Source organism: Myotis brandtii, unplaced genomic scaffold, assembly GCF_000412655.1.
Source record: "Myotis brandtii unplaced genomic scaffold, ASM41265v1 scaffold40, whole genome shotgun sequence".
Taxonomy (NCBI): Eukaryota; Metazoa; Chordata; class Mammalia; order Chiroptera; family Vespertilionidae; genus Myotis; species Myotis brandtii.
The window spans coordinates 1,239,199-1,256,926 of record NW_005365372.1 but is presented as its reverse complement, the minus strand read 5'-3'; the positions used below and the strand labels follow the sequence as shown (position 1 = coordinate 1,256,926).

The following is a 17,728-nucleotide window of genomic DNA, read 5'->3' as shown; positions in this document are numbered from 1 at the left end:
TGAAGAATGGAGCAAGGCCTGATACAGAGCCTTACCCCACACTCCTAGTAAATTCTGATTCACTAGCCTTTAACAATCTGCACAATACAGCTGTTCTTTAGGTGATGATTTTGGTGGTTCTCTATACCTGTACCTGTGTTATTTGTTTAAAATCCATTTTGACATTATTATCTGCTCATAAAAAATTAACATTCTTACCTCAGCTGATCTATTTATTTGACTAAAGCCTAATTTCTGCCAATGTGAATAGTGACAATAAAAACCATGATCAGATAATAATTTTAAAATGTATAAATCTTTGAGAAAAACACTAATTTTTCAAACACAAAAGGCAAAATAATTAAAACTGTGCATTTTCATAGAACCAGGCCTTAACTATCATTCATAATTTTATTTGTATTTGTTAGTATTTCTGAATTTAAACTCAGGACAACAGGAAACCATTTTCTTCTACTTCAGTATTAGAAGCAGACTCACAGTCTTGGCAGAAGTAGCAAGACCTGTGCCCCAATCCTACTCTTGTCACATTTTCTCTGGAAGGGGTTCCTGAATAAATTCCAGGGAAAAGAAACATCTTACAAGTACTGTGGTTCCATAGAAGGCTCCACATGCCAAGGATAAAAGTTGAAATGTTTGTGAAAGCCCCACAGGGCTCTTGTATTAAAGGGAAAGATTTGCAGCAGTGATGACTAGATTCCAGAAGAACTGTCAGAATACAAAGCAAGAATAGGAAATAGGACTTGGACTGAAGAAGAGGGTAATGGTGATGGCAAGTGAACGGCAGTAAGGACGCTAGTGATAGTAATCTCTGAGTAGGACAACAAGGGCTATACTTATACATAGTTATTTAAAGAAAACCCATATTGGGAAAGACATGAAATGTGAAATTTTCACTTAAATAAAATCAAATTAAGATGAACTGTAGAAATCTCATGATAAAATAATGAAATAAATATATTTTAAAATCATTAACCCCCATTGAGCATTACTATAACTCAGGCACAATGATGAGCATTTTATAGGAATTATATTATTTAATACTAATAATAAACCCATGAAGTAGGTTCTAATGCTATTCTTATTTTTCTAATGGAAGTCAGAGTCTCAGAAACTATATGTGATTTATGCTCATTTATTAAGTGGCAGGACTGAGATAGAACCTGAGTCTAACTCTCTGTTCAACTCAATGAAACTTTATGTTATTCTATACAGTTGTTCTCACTGAGAACTAAAGAATATTTAGCTTTGTCCCATGACCATATTTTCCATTTTGGAAGAATCTATAGCTAGTCAATGTGTTGAATGTTAAAAAGTGTATTTCATCACTCAATACTGTCTATAAATCATTTCACTTCTATGCTCCTCCACCTTTAACAAAGCATTTTAGTATAAACAAACTTGGGGGCTACTGTGTGATTATTTCCACTTGAAAAATATACTGTTTTCCTTCCATGAAACTAAACAGAAGGTCTAAGAGAAAGGAAATTATTAAGCATTCTACTGAGTGTTTTTCCCCAACAAAATCTAAGATAGAGGTCAATGAATAAGTATGTGCAGACTGGAACTTGAATCCTCTAGGGTGACTGTAGGCTAATTAATAATTAATGCCAGAGCCATGGTGTTTGAAATGCAGATGTGATAACTGGAGGCCTGGCAGTGCTGTTCAGAGGAAGCAGATTTAGATGCTATAGGGAATAGGCACTCCCTTGCCGGCTGGCTCAGAGAGCCAGCCTGGGTGCAAGGCAGGGCCTATGGTTTAGATTATATTCCCCTCAGCTGTTAATTACCTGAACCTACTTTGAAGTTTTTCTCTTTTTATCCTCTGCATGAAAAGAGATTGGTTCAGCCAAGGGACTTAGAGAAATGATCAAATACATGGGGTGGAGGGAAGGGGGTGGAAATAGTACTTCATATATAAGAAGATAACAAAGAAAAACACATAGAACATACAAGAACATACATTATTAGAAAATGTCAAATTGTGACTCATTGTTTCAAACACATTGTGTTTCTCAGTTGTTCTAATAAAATTTGATTTTAAGTAAATGTGTAAACCTACTCTGAATACGTACAGCACAAAAGTTCCATGTGTATTACTATATAAAGTGGTGCCTAACTATACATAGGTGTTTTGTAATGCTGTATTCAATTCAATAGAGTAATTTAAACTTCTTCATATTTGAAGCTATTTACAAATAAGGGCAACATCAATAAAATTAGCCACAAACTGCTTCTATATAACCTGTGGTATTGAAATCACTCATTCTCAGAATAAAAATAGAAAGTGCCATTATTCAATGGAGGAAGCTATAAGATATTAGGAAATTGTGGAAACAGGCTGCAGTTGAAAGAAATCTAAAATTAATGATGATAAGCTTAACTAACTGAAAAAGCACCCTGGCTTGTTTTCAGGATGTGTGTGAATGAGCACAAGTTAAAGAAGCATGGCCATTAACTATTTAGAAAGTGGATTACAATGTCTGGATTAGATATAAAGCTGAGGTTTATTTTTTTTTTGGTTTTCCATTTTAAATATTAAATTTAGTCCAGCTACTCCAGGAAAAGCAATTTGCTGAGATACATGCTACTCACACATGAACAAGATTCTCTCTTTTGCTGCAAAAGCATGCAGACATGAAATAGCTAATTTTTACCTGTGAGAGTATCTCTGAATTTTTTGACAGGAAATTGGCACTGAAAGTACCACCAAAGGAAAATGTGTACATACATTGAAACTGACACCCATGGATCCAGTATCATCTGACTAAGGTGACAGCAAATGCACACAACCAAATGAGTGAGTGATGATCATAGGCTCAGACACAACACATAGACCTCCATGCAGTGGTCTGGTTTTATTTACTTTTATTTCCATTTAAAGGGACACTTTTTGAGTAGAATCCTTAAACTTTTAACTCAGAATGAAAAACTAGAAATTTTCTCATTAAAATCTATTGCTCAAAATGCAAATTCTCAAAAATGTAGGGCTTGCATTGTTGTACACTTTCAATTTTCATAAGCAAAAAAAAATCTTCATGTAACTAAAGATCTTCTATTAAAGGCAAACACATTTAGAATTTTTACAATTTGTGTGTAATACAGCTTTCCCAGTTGTGTTTTCATTCTGAGAACATATACAGTATATATATACTAATGTTACATAAAATTAACAACAAAAACTAAATCCATCTCCATTCAATTTTGATTCTAATTATACTGACATAAGGCAAGAGGGCCAAGTCATAGAAAACAGAGTCTATTTTCATACTGATTTTATCACCAATCAGCTATCTCTGCAGTATTATATTGCTAGAGTCCAAAGTGTTAATGAATATGTAGCAATTTTCCCAGGCTTTAAATATAAATTTTGTCTCTTGAGTTCCCTGCTACTAAGAAAAAAGAAAAACAAACAAATAAACAAAAAAACAGTACTTGAAAAGTTTAAGCAGCAAACTATTGGCAATTTAAAAATTTTTCAACCACTAATATCAGAACCTAAGATTTTTATGGCCATAGCTCTTTTCCTCTATGGATTTTCATGGTTACACATGTGTTGTGGGTAACACTCAATTTTAAAACAAAAACAAAACACATTTCTTTACTGGAACTTTTGTTGTTTCAAAGATGAATTCCAAATTTTTAAATTATTGTTCCTTAATATCAAATGAATCCACATTTGAGACTGATCATGTTCAGGCTTCATTTATGTTCTTTTATTTTAATTTTGTTATATTAACAATATGCTAACAATTCATTCATACATATTCAATTTATATTAACACTCTCATTACTTGGTCAATCCAATTTAAGGAGGTAGATAGTTGAAAACTTTATCTCCAACTAAAATTCAGTGGGAACATGTTTTAGCTCAGAGATCTATGAACAACAGAGATATAAACTAAAACCGCCCAATGGTGCCACCACAGCATTAGGTTAAGCTTTCCACTTTATTTCAACATCCCCCTTCTCTCATCCTCCACATAACTATCTCTTCGACTGACAATTGCATATTTTGTAAAGACTTATTCATATCCTTAAAGCACATTTTAAAAAGTTTTCATTTGATCTAGTGGCATAATCTTGCATGTCTGAAAATTTTAATATACTTAAAAGTGATTTAAAAATAACTTCCCATAGCAAACAATATTTAAGTCATAGAAAGTTGAAGCCATAGTTATATTAATATGGAATAACGAAAGCTTTATTCTCTATGTCAACTGTATTTTAAATGTTTTTCCCTCTATATATACTTTCCACAGTTCATTTTCGATCATGGTTCATATTGTAAAACTGCCTTGTGACTAGGAACTCCTACACACATACATGCACAATGTTCTGACTTTCCACTGCAATCTAAAATGTGGTTAGATTATCTAATTTGTATTGTGTTCTTTTTACCTGCAGCTACAGGGAGACTGAAATTAAGTTCTCAATACTTCATCAGTAAAAAGCATTTGAAAAGTAAATAGATCTTAACAGAAATGTTTGTGGGGTTTTTTGCCTTCAGTATGAGTGACGTATGTTGCATAAACTATGCACTGCAAAGCGGAGGGAGACTTCTTTACCCTGCAAAAGGAAAAGTAAAACATTGAAAACGAATTTTAATGAAATCATAACATTAAAATAGTTTTATATTAAATCTTTCTAATTTTCTAGGTGAAGGCTGTGAAGTGAATGTGAAGAAACATTAAAAGAGAATTGAATTTGCATTCCTTATGCTACAGGCATGTTTACATGACCTTTAAAACAGAATTAAAGCTGTATCATCAGCAGCTGTAGGCAATTCACATTACTAAGGCAATCAAATCAGAATGCTAAGCTAACTATAAAACATAAAATAAACTTGATATAGAATCATCTCAATTCACTAGATTTACTTGCAATCTACTTATACACTGGCAGTCATTTCAAAGTAGTTTGCAAATCCACTAAACCAGAAATACTCCAACACATCTGAAAAGTGTCCAGCTATAAGTATGTAAGCTAGGAATACTTGAATATATCCTTCTCAACAAACCTCCATCGTTCATCAGAACTAGCTTATTTAATGATCATTATTTACTTTCAACAATCAACTCCAAAATTAAGCATAATCCCATGAAGACACAATGCTATCTGACATATTGCACATGAAGAGATGATTTTTGTTTCCAAACAAGTATTTGGAAGAGTTTATAAGTAATGCTTAAAGGCTAGTAAAATTTAACTGCACTTTTTAATCTCTGAACTTTATTGTATTGTTTCCCAGCATCCACCACACCATCTAATAACTCTATTCTGGTTTCCTTTAATAACATGCACAGGTATCATACCTCTTAAAATACGGTAGGATAGATTATAAAATAGAGTTTTAAATCTAATTGTATGGGATAGACTTTTTCTAAAGAGATAAAAAGAAAAGAGTAAATATATTTATAACTTGATTCACCTCACTAGATGTTTTTAAAAAGCTTGGTCACTTTCCATTTCCAGTAGGCAAACCTCAGAAAAAAAAATTCTATTTTTTCTAAAATGTTTCCATTTGTGTATTGTGACTTATTTTCCTCCTTTTTAGAAAACTTCTCAGACTCTTCAATAGTATTAATAACATAGGGAATATATTTGCTAATGCAGTTCTGCTACTTTAAGGGGTAATGAAATGGGGGACAGAAATACTTCTCTCTATCACTAATGTGGGTGTCTGTATAGGACAAATGTTAGTTTTTTACAAAGCTGTCAACTAGATGTTCAAAGAAAACTAAATTTCCATAGCTATAAGACTCAGTTTCTGCAGAGTGCAGATCCATAGGTAGAGTTCAGATCTTTTTTGAAGGCAATTTACAATCAAATTTATTTGTTCTTCAATATGCAAAGGTTCAGCCATGTAAAGATACACACACTCTCTCTCTTCCTTTCTCTCTCTCTCTCTCTCACACACACACACACACATAAAGGTGTTCACCATCCATTTGTTTAAGGAGGGGCGATCATATCTAATGTTTACATCAAGTGCCTGGGGAAATAGTGTATTTAAAGATAAAGATGAGAGCAGATATGATTGGATTATAGATTAACTGAAAACAGAAACCCAAATCACTCTCCAAAAGTAGAAATAGTAAAAAGATGGTAGGTGAGAGAGAGAACTTCATTTTCACTATCATTTAATTAAGTAAAAATATATATATTTTGGCTGTACAAAAGTAATGTGAGTTGTTGGTATTTAGATTGTCCTGAGTTTCCTTAGAAACCTAAGGTTTCTATTGCTTTTGTTATTGTTAAAAACAAGGAATTTGTTCTTTTTGAGGAGAATTAGGCAGGTTTAAATCCTGCTGTTCTCAATGTGATCTGAGCTAACATCTTAGTGCCTGGACAAAATATTTCAGGGTAACTATCACCTCCAACACACACAAGAAAAGTCCTGGGGATGTTGCTCTTCTAAGCACACCTCAAGGGAGTGTGTCACTGACGCAGAGCTGTGGTAACATACAACATTTGGCCGTGAAGGGGCTGGGTCTTGCCTCCTGAGAAAGGGTTTCCTTAATTACCTTAAGTTTGTACCTGCCTAGAAAGGGGTACATTGGGATTAGGAATGGTCAAGGGCCCACTTGACAAGAGGCAGGGTTGCTCAGGGACAAGAATACTGGGCCACACTGACCAGACCCAAGGGATTCTAAGAGACTCACATCTAGTGGGGTCCCCAATCTCATACAGCTCACACAGTTGCCCTGGTTCCAGCTCTTCTAGAACTTCACTCCCTCCTTTCACTTCTAACAAGGGAAATTCAGCTTTACCTCCATCTTAAGAGCCCTACTCCAAATAGAGGAAAAGAGCCTGGGAAGGGCAAGGTTGTGAGGGCCAGAAGGCTGGCAAAATTAGCTCCCCTCACCAGCTGCCTACTTGTCTGAATAGGACCCATTTGGCTCAAAGAATTGTAATCCACCAAGTTATCTTAAGACAGGATCTCTCAGTTTAACACTGCCACCCTGGTCCTGGCTCAAAGACCCCTACATAGAAGGCTAAATTCTGCTCCAGTTACTGGAATTCATCCCAGGATTTTAGCCAGGCAATCCAAGAGGTGAGGGATCCTGTCATTGTCCAGAAAGCCCCTCCCACCCTTTACCAATGAGGTGGTGCACTGAACTTCCGGAGTCAACTCCTGGATTCTCTCTGGGTGTGACTCTCTGCAGGTTGGAACAATCAGTCAGGCTAGTCAGAAGGGATTCATGGCTAGGGTATCAGACCCACCAAAGGGAAAAGCCTGGTGGGGGACTGGGTTCTTTTGCTGGCTGCCTGAGCACCAGTAACTTGAAAAGAGATTCCAAAAATTTATTGGCTATAAAATACACACACACACACACACACACACACACACACTCACACACACTTCTCATCATGTGACTCACTTTAAAACCGGTATCCCCGAAACAAGCTAAATGAAGGGTACAGAGAAAAATACAAGATGATTTCAAATAAGCAAGAGGCAGGGAGCTGGTACACTTGGAACAGGTTTACTGCCATGAAGTGACAGGCACCAATTAGTACTGTTACATTCTCTTAAAACAATTTCTGGTGTCTAGAATGAATTAACAATTGCTTAGTCTGTATCTAAGATACATTATCAAGACCTCCTTTCTCCATAGATCCTTCTCATAAGCATATGCTTAGACCCTAAGTACTGAAGATTGTTCTTTATATCCACCATGACATGACACTATTTGTTTGTCAAAATGAGTCAGTGACAGACTAATTACTGACACAACAAAGTTATATCTTAGGGGGGGGGGAAAGCAAGAACCAGTCTTCTCTTAGTCTATAATCTGTGGGAAATGATAATATGTTAAAGTGTTACTCACACTGTGTTAAAGTCCAGATTATTCCTTTCCACCAAAACACTTAGGAATATGTATTTTGACCTAATAACATTTCTGGTCCACACACTGTATTTATTTTAATGTGAACACCAATTATAAAGATGGTAGAAATGTAAAGTGATATTACTACTAATCATGACACTAAACACACCTACAGTGTCTATCTAAGTGTCATCTCCCGGGCAACTACACACCCATAGATGTGAAAATATTCTTCAAGGGCTCCAGATTTAACATCTCAGAAGGTTCCAAAAATAATACTGAAGTTTTCCTAGCACTGAAGATAAGAGTAGAGCTGCCTCTTTGATACCATAAAGCAAAGCTTTTAGGTTTATTGGCTTTGTCATTTTTTAATGGGTGGAAAAGGAGACAGATACTAGGTACAGCTGAGAATTAGAAAAATTCACTTGTTCCTCACAGCTTCTTTTAATCTGTCCATTTATTCAAAGCCATAATCCTGTGTACATCAGAAAAATAAATACCTGTTCATTATTCATTATCCAAGGCTTCCCTGCTCTCAAGAATCAAGACCTCCTTTCTCCATAGATCCTTCTTTGGACAAGGAAAGTCATCAAGAAAGATCAACTTTCTGGGGAGGCATTATTCAAGCGTCAACAGAATTGAACAGAAAATATTCATTTCTAAGACAACGTAAGATTTTTTAAAAGCTGCAGCAGAACTGCTAGAAGACAACCACATCTCTAAAAAACCAATTATCAAGTTATTATTTGGAATTCTCACCTAGATTACACATCACAGGCACTAGGCACCTAACAAGTCGTTTTTTATTCTAAAAAGAACCCTAGTGTTCTTTTACTGTCAATAAACTCATCCAATGTTGAGGTAAAATTAAAGGGAAATCATAATGGCTAATTCCAGTAACACAGCTCTAATACCTATTTTAAGGTGTTCTCTTAGGCTGTTCCAGTTCTTTTCACCTATACTACCAGGCCAAAAACTTGTGTCCAAGGGGCCCAGGAAAAATCCATTTAAATCTTTGAGCAGCTTTACAAGTAGCTTTAGTTCTAGGCCTTTTCCATCTTCTGGAGAAGGCTGAGAAGTATTTAAAGTATTAGCTGTAGGAAGATTTTAAATGGGCCCTGAGCATCAAGAATCACCTTTAAGATTATCCAAATTACTAGATTATTTCTGAAGAATGCTTCAGCCTCCTAGATGTCTTGTCCAAGATGCAAATTTAGGCTGAATATCTCTGAGATTAATAGAGCACTACTCTTCATTTCATATATATTTGAGAAGTATTTATTTACATTGTACCATCACCATAAGGAAAGTGAATTTGGTTAAGCCTTTTTAGAGAACACACACACACACACACTCACACACACACACACACACACACACACACACACACACACAATGGCATGTATCTCCAGGCAGCAGAAAACCCAAATACCGGATCAAGTAGATATCCTCTCTGAGCAGGGAAGCCAAATTGATCGCCCCAATGGGAAGTGGGGCAAAGTGCAAGAGATATCTGAAAGACAGTTACAGGAGATTTTAAGAGCACTTTGGAAACCAGCATCCCTCCCCCAAGAACAAACACAACAATCACAACATAGGAAACACTAACATTCTTGTGAAAAAAGAAATGTCCTTACAAAGTGAATTTCACCCTAAACTCTCTCTCTCTCTCTCTCTCTCTCTCTCTCTCTCTCTCTCTTTCCCCAGACATGGATATAGACTTATAGCTCTAGATATGTATTTATTTAATCAGTTTTTCACAGAATCCTCAGTCCTCTTCCCTACCTAAACCCATAAAAATAATAGAAATTTCTAAATAATAATAGCAGGTTAAATCTGGTCGCCTGCTCATTTTCAAATGTGATATATGTTCTTTACCAATGTGGTACCCAGAAATATTACATGAATCCCTAACACTCAGCAGATTACTTACTTAAAGTATTTTCCTAGAAGGAGCCTGTATTTTCCATAATTCCATTACTGCAAGGTGATGCAGATACCAGCTAATTCAATAAATACTATTTGTTAAGGAAGGGGGAAGTCAGTGTAACTAAAACAAGATCTCAGTTATGAATGAAGTTGGAGCATTCTTACAATTTTGCACATTAAAACCTCAATCTGTCCACAAAGAAGAAAGTGAATTGCAATATTGGGCACCTCTATTAACTACTAAAGTGACTTATAAAAATGCTTCTATTGTTCAACTAGGTGACTTAGTGATGCTTCAAATACTGATCCACAGAGTTGAAGGTAATAGATCATATCTACATGCCCTCTAATCGATCACGCAGCTGGAATTATTTTTCTCATCTTTAAATACCATCATTTCAGGCCTTAACAAAAAAAATCAAGATACAAGTAAGAACCACTACTACAATTTAAATTTGGAAACATTCTGCTATTCCATTAAAAAAAAAAAGCAATTCCACGTGGAAACTATTTTGTAAAACCATTCACTAGATTCTTCAAAACTAAGCTCTGTTTACAATGCAAAACAAGTGACTGGCAAATGCTCACAATAATTCCTAGACACCCCAGATACTGGTGCCGGGTAAATGATAAACACAGAGTACTGCACAGTAGCTTTGTCTCTATAAATCTTTTTCCTGGAACCCTGTAACAGTAGGGTTCACCCACTGACAATGGCAATGGCAAGAGAAGAAGTGACCTCAGAAGAGAAACTGAGAGTAGATCAACACGACTTTAGGAAAGCAGTGGTGGGAGCTAGCATCCTTTCTCTCTGCAGTGAGGGTCTCTATTGTCCCTGTCTGTCCTCTAACAATCCTGTCAGCAGCCCCAGCCACACAATGCCTCAGCACTTCCCCACTGACATTCAATTTTGCTAGCAAATGATTAGTGTTCTTGAAGATCTGGGTATTTTTATGATGAATATTTTGTTTTTTAAATTACCCTGCATTTTATGTGGCATTCACTGTATGCTACCACTTCTTTCCCTCCCTCTCCCCTTTCCTCTAAAGAATCTTTTCTTCACATTACAGGAAATCCAACAGAGATCTAAAAAGAAGCTAATTGAGCTTAAATCCATATCGACTAATATCTGCTAATGTTAGCTAATAAAAAAACATTCCCCCAGAATATTATAAACCCCTTCCCTTCCCCCACACAGTTTGCCAAGAATTAAAAGAAAAAGAATAACGAGCGATAACAATGACAACTATAAGAGTGGGCTGATGCTCTGAAGGGCAGCTAAGTCTCACACCAAGAAAGTCTCATGAGCTCAATGTACAAACACTAAGAAAAAGGCGCTTTTTTCTCTGCTGCTTTCAGAAGCTGTTCAATTGTTTCCCTTCCCGTATAAGCACCTGGTTATAAAAAGAAAATGTGCACTTGTCGCTACCAAGCCCAATCTAACTTGTTCTTTTTCCAAAGTGAACTTATGTTGAAGATGAAGTTTTCTATCTTGAGGTCACGCCTATGTGCCACATCCTATGATCTGGAGCTTCGTGCTGTATTAAACACATTCAAATCTGGCCTTTTAGACTTCTTTCCGGACCCTGCTCTCCAACCTTCACCAGCCCCAGCTCCAGACTGCCTCCCGTTCCTCCAATTTGTAGGAAAAATGAGAATTCTTTCTAACCTATACTCATATAAGAAATATACAAGCGGTATAATCCCTGTGGCTGGGGCACTTTCAGAAAGAGCCTGGAACAAGCTGCCCAGCTGCAATCATGCTTTCTCTTTTCTACAGGCGTGCAACCTGAATCACACTAATATGCCTAATTTCTTTTGTGAGTCCCTTTCTTGCTTGGACAGGGAGGAGAGAGTGTCCTGGGAAGACTCTCAGGAGTTGTTATATATCCTTAAATCTTATGAGGCAGGAGAGCCACTATGAACCCCTAGGTTGCAAATAATTTAATAAACATACAAGTAAATCAAGCCAATCTGACTTGTTTTTTGAAATTAACTGAATCGCCCTCTTAGAAACCAAGCAATGTGATGGGTGGTGTGAGGTGGCAAATTGGGGTATGAAGGCAACCCAAGGAGGAATGGAGTTGGTGTCTGGTACTAGCCTGGCAAGGGAATGGAAACCTGTGTTGCCTTGCTGGGGATGGGTGTGTGGATTTGCTAAAATTGCATTTCCTCCACTTGTAAATCAGGCTTCTCTCCAGGGGACCATTTAGCTGTCCCAACCTGGTAGGGCTGGGGTAGCTATTATTATATTAAAACCATAGCTCTAGAGGGGGTGGGGTAAATCAGATCTGAGGACCCAGCAGTGGACTTCAAGATCAAGGTGAGGAGAACACCAGCTGTGTATATAGTCCAGCTATGCAAGAGATCAGTTTATCAGTGGTAATGTTGAGTTTAAGGCAAAATTCAGTCCATGAAAAAATAAGTTACCAACTATTTGCAACAGTAGCTTCACATGGACTTAATTTTCTCCCATGTCCAGATGGGGTCGGCTATTGAATGAGGCTCTTTTATTTTGTATGGGGCAGGGGATTTGTGACCATGGTCCCCCCTTTTATTCCTCTCTCTATGGAAACCCAGATCATGGGGAGAAATATGCGAAGCTGAATAAAGAGAAGCCGCAGAAAGGAGCGCTTGAGAGCGGCATCTGTTACACTTGGGAAGTTAGACTGACAGGAGAGGGCCAAGGAAACCTCTCCAGTAGATCAGTTAGAACAGCAAGAAGATTTGACTATATTCAGATAATTTACTCAAAAACAGAGCACTTTACTTGCAAGAGAAGATTCTTATCACAGTTGCTCCAGGATGTGCTTGCACCTGAATTTAATAGGTGGACTCTATATTCATGGGAAGTAATTTTTAAAACAAATAGAAAGAGGAGAGAGAGATAAGAATGAGAGGGAGGGAAGAGGGAAGGAGGGAAGGAAAGGAAAGGAAAGGAAAGGAAAGGAAAGGAAAGGAAAGGAAAGGAAAGGAAAGGAAAGGAAAGGAAAGGAAAGGAAAGGAAAGACTGCAGTTGGGTTTTGCTCCTGACAGAAGGTATTTTTACATTAAAAGACTGCAAAACAAGGGTTTAAAAAACTTGTCCCTGGGCACAGATGCCTCCTACTCTATAATCCCCGCCTGCCCCACACAAGCCTGGGAACAAATTGTCTGAACCTTTTTGTGTGTCTGGCCAAACCAGTTGCCCAGAGCAGAGGCCAAGGGCAAGAGGAAGGTTGATTGTAAGAACTCTGGCAAATCAGACTGGGAAAATGACCCCCTTCTTTTTCATGCAAAAGCCTTATCAATTGATAATTGCCTTAACGCCCTGAATGGTCAGACTAAGATTAGCAACTCTTTCACCCAAACGCAGCTGCAAGGTGGGGGTGGGGAACCCACCGCAGCAGCCAACAACAACGTGGCAATGATCATGATCTTTTCCTAGTATGGTTTCTTCACTGTGCTTCCTTCTGACCTCTAAAGTGACCTGACACAGACTGGCAAATGGATCCTTGAACAGACAGCCTAACAGAGCACCTGAAAACTTGTATTATGTTTGATTTTAACAAGTTCTTTTTTTTTCTTCAGGAAGCAAGAGTTCAAGCACAAATGAGGCTGCGTTCTTGCAAAGGAAGATACACACAGTTGGCAGTAATGAAACGACCTTTCTCGACAGAAAAAAGGAGAGAGAGAGAGAGAGAGAGAGAGAGAATTTAATTCCAGGTTAAAAGCAGATAAACCTTTACAATAGGACACCAGAAAATGAAAGCACAATTTTAGTGAGCATGAGGACGGGGGAAGATGGCAAATGATTAATCCTATCTGCCAATAATTATTGTGTTTATCCTTTTTAAAAGAAAGAGTAAAAGAAACAAATACATCTCAACCAGATGCCAGGTTTTCCTGCCTAATAGACACAATTTACATTCAACAACATAAACTCCTATTGCTCTGTGCTATCATAAGTAATTACTTATTTCACAGGAAATAGATGCTCTTTAGCTATATAAAGGAATGGCAGAATAAGCTCACCTTGTTTTTATTTTTCTCATTTTCTTGCATTTTCTTCAGATCTGTCTTCTTAGGGAAACTAATGCCTTAATGACTTTCCGGTAGCTGCAAGCCTTCTTTTATTTCTGCTAAATATATGAAAATGTATGCAAATTTAAATCAAGTTTAACCTAGGAGCTCTTGCAATATATTTAATGGAATTTCAAACCAATAAGGGAACTCTAATGCTGTCTTCTGTAAATGCAAATATAATTATGCAGCTAGATTACCTCTAAAATTATGCAATGAAAGGTCATTTTTTAACTTCAGAGATCGAGTCAGGTATCCAGTGTTTCCTTATCCTAGCTAAAGCAAATCTTTGTATTTCACCCCACTCTGCTTACAAGCAAAACCTTTGCATGGGTCTCTGGAGCACCCGGACTTATCCTTCCCTAACTTCTAAAAGCTTAGGAGGAGTACAAGTCTTTCTCCCTTTCCTTTAACCAAAATTTAAAACAGTCTTGTTCTCTCAAGCTGAACAAATTCACGCTTGATGGGGATGATGGGGGTAGTGGTACTTAATGCCAATCTCTTTCCCTCTCCCTCTCCCTCTCCCTCTCCCTCCCTCTCCCTCTCCCGATCCCTGTCCCTCTTCCTTTCCCTCTCCCTCTCCCCCTCCCTCTTCATCTCCAGTGTTCACTAAACTACTCCTATTTACTTCAACAGATCTGCAATGGTAGTGGGGGAGAATAAATACATTAAAAAATGTTTTTCCCTAAAGGGCAGCATTGGGCGGGGCAGCGGAAAGTTCTCCTGTGTACCTATTGGGAGTTGGTCTGCTTAGAGTCTGGGGTGAGTGTGAGGAAGGGCTGCTAGCTTCTACAAGCATTGCCTCTGACAGAAATTGGGGACTGCTGATGGGAGCTGACATAGAGCCATAATAAAAACCAAGTCTTCCAATTGACCAACTGGATTGGAAGGCAAACTCAAAATAACTGAATTTTGCCAGTATCACAATGGATTTTAATTTCCAGAATATTCCAGTTCTTCATACCTTAAATCATTTTTTTCCAGAAGAAACTAAGCATCTCTTTCTTAGATGCTTTCTGACCTTAGTATTGAGTTTCTTATTAATATAAAATTAAATAAATAAGTCAAAATAAGTCTTATTGGAACCAATGACTTCAGTCTAGATTCCAGTTCCTATCAAAGACGTCCCCTTGCTCAAAGTTTGTAGCCAGATTCTGTTTTTCAGTCCTCTACACACAACTAACCCAGAAAGTGAAATGAATCTGAGCAAAATCCATATCCACTAAGATATAGATGACATTCAAGCTAGTGATGTTGGTTTCTTAATATTTTTTTCGTTCTCTCTTTGGGTTCACCTAAATAATGTAAAAGCTAGTTTGCAGCCTCAGCACCTATCAGTCTAAAAGCACTACACACAAACACACACATCCGTCTCATTTTTCCCGCTCCACTACAGATACGGGCGAAGTAGATGCTGGAGGTGGTGGTGGTGGTGGGTTAACCAAGTAATCTGTTGCCGCCACTCAGCGCGATGCAGCCGGCCGATCAGAAAGATTTTATTCACTTCCTGCTTGGGTCTCACTGCAACTCACAGAGCTTCGCCAGCCTAATTTGGAAAGCTAGCCCAGCCTCCCGCACCGCCATTGGCCGAACGCACGGCTGGCCAGACCGAGACGCGCTGCGATTGGCCGCGGTAGGTGTCGGTAACTCTCTGGCTGCTTTGGCTCCCCCGCAGGATAGATGTCAAAGGCTGAAGCTGCTCCCTTTGCCACATTATAACTAGTAGGGGATCCTCACCGACCATGGCCACAGCTGCCTCGAATCCCTACAGCATTCTCAGTTCCAGCTCTCTGGTCCATGCGGACTCTGCGGGCATGCAGCAGGGGAGTCCTTTCCGAAATCCTCAGAAACTTCTCCAAAGTGATTACTTGCAGGGAGTTCCTAGCAATGGGCATCCCCTCGGGCACCATTGGGTGACCAGTCTGAGCGATGGAGGCCCGTGGTCCTCCACACTGGCCAACAGCCCTCTGGACCAGCAGGACGTGAAACCCGGGCGTGAAGACCTACAGCTGGGCGCGATCATCCATCACCGCTCGCCTCACGTCGCCCACCACTCTCCGCACACTAACCACCCCAATGCCTGGGGGTCGACCCCGGCTTCAAACCCGTCCATCACGTCCAGCAGCCAACCCCTTAACGTGTACTCGCAGCCGGGCTTCACCGTGAGCGGCATGCTGGAGCACGGGGGGCTCACCCCACCGCCGGCTTCTGCCACCGCACAGAGCCTACATCCAGTGCTCCGGGAGCCCCCAGACCATAGCGATCTAGGCTCTCACCACTGCCAGGACCACTCGGATGAGGAGACACCAACCTCGGATGAGTTGGAACAGTTCGCCAAACAGTTCAAACAAAGAAGAATCAAGTTGGGTTTCACGCAGGCCGACGTGGGGCTGGCACTGGGCACACTGTACGGCAACGTGTTCTCACAAACCACCATCTGCAGGTTTGAGGCCTTGCAACTGAGCTTCAAGAACATGTGCAAGCTGAAGCCACTGCTGAACAAGTGGCTGGAGGAGGCTGATTCGTCCACTGGGAGCCCGACCAGCATTGACAAGATCGCAGCGCAGGGCCGCAAGCGCAAGAAGCGAACCTCCATTGAGGTGAGTGTCAAAGGTGTACTGGAGACGCATTTCCTCAAGTGTCCCAAGCCTGCCGCACAGGAGATTTCCTCGCTGGCAGACAGCCTCCAGTTGGAGAAAGAAGTGGTGCGTGTCTGGTTCTGTAACAGAAGACAGAAAGAGAAAAGAATGACTCCACCAGGGGATCAGCAGCCACATGAGGTTTATTCGCATACCGTGAAAACAGACACGTCCTGCCATGATCTCTGACTGCAGGAAGCCGGCAACCGATCAGCCGCACGAACTGGGGCAGCGCGGATTTCTCTTTCTCTCCCACTCCCTTCCTTTCACTCCAGCTTCATAATTGCTATCTTTGTAGCTCTCTCTCTCTCTCTCTCTCTCTCTCTCTCTCATTTTTGTATTTTATTTCTTTACCCCTCACTCTTTCAACCGGGGATTCTAACTTATATTAAGGAAGGAAATACACTCACGCATTTCAGGCTTCTTAACGCTGGTACACAGTTTCATTAAGCACTTCAGGCGGGGTCCTCATATCCCCTGCGGTCCGGCAACAGCTTTCTCTACAACCTTTTCTGCAGATCAATATATATTATTTACTTTGAGTAAGGTTTGTTTGGTTGCTCCTCTCTAGGAAGAGCGTGCCTCTAAATAACCTTTCAGCGCCTTGGTTATAGCAGCTGTATTTCAGGTGAAATCTGTTTTACAATAGACTAGTTTTGCATTTAAAAAAAAAAAACTTCTATAGCGTTTCTAAATGTCTGCGGTGTTTTACTACAAGCTGTACACAATATTTGTGAGATAATTTGTATCTAATCGACCACTCCACATTATTATTGCTATTATTATTATTCCTTCATTGAGCTGATGGTTTTTTAATTGCTTATAAAAGCGAGAGGAGGCTGGAAGGAGGAGGGGGAGAGATGTGCCTACCTTTCACTCATGCCCCCTATCCCAAATCTGTAAAGAGAGGAAAGGATACAATGGAAAAAGAGTTCTTGGTGGTGATATATACATATATGTTTGTTTTGTTTTGTTTTGTTTTGTTTTGTTTTGTTTTTCCCCCGTGGGCGGAGTGCCTAGAATGGGCAGAATAGGCAAGCTGATTGGGTTTGCAAACTAGTGCGAAGTAGGAGAGGCTGTTTTGAAAGATTCTGCCCTCCCTGCCAGAACTGTTGAGCCCTTGCTGGTCTTTTACAGTGCAGATCTGGGTGCCAGAGAGGAATTCAGTGGCAGTGCTCGGGCGATAGAGGTAGTCCTGGGGAGCTGAGAGGACTATGAACCTACGGAGGTCTGGAATGCCTGCACTCGGAGCTCCCCAAGGGCCCA

At 39.3% G+C, this 17,728-nt stretch overlaps 1 protein-coding gene and 1 long non-coding RNA gene across 2 annotated transcripts; one reads left to right on the top strand and one right to left on the bottom strand.

Moving 5' to 3' along the window:
* Positions 1 to 3,698: 3,698 nt before the first annotated feature.
* Positions 3,699 to 14,320, bottom strand: LOC106727309. The gene is made up of 4 exons (XR_001363480.1): positions 14,024 to 14,320; positions 13,776 to 13,882; positions 9,265 to 9,345; positions 3,699 to 4,566 (listed from the first exon to the last, which is right to left on the bottom strand). It is a non-coding gene; the product is annotated as an uncharacterized LOC106727309 (long non-coding RNA).
* Positions 14,321 to 15,507: 1,187 nt separating this feature from the next.
* On the top strand, positions 15,508 to 17,034 carry POU3F4 (POU class 3 homeobox 4). The gene has a single exon (XM_005873235.2). The coding sequence runs from the start codon at positions 15,566 to 15,568 to the stop codon at positions 16,649 to 16,651; it is 1,086 nt and encodes a 361-aa protein (XP_005873297.1). The 5' UTR covers positions 15,508 to 15,565; the 3' UTR covers positions 16,652 to 17,034.
* The last annotated feature ends 694 nt before the right edge of the window (positions 17,035 to 17,728 follow it).

What these genes read in the sequence shown, in the direction of transcription:
- POU3F4 (XM_005873235.2), top strand. Translation starts at nt 15,566, where the DNA reads ATGGCCACAGCTGCCTCGAATCCCTACAGCATTCTCAGTTCCAGCTCT.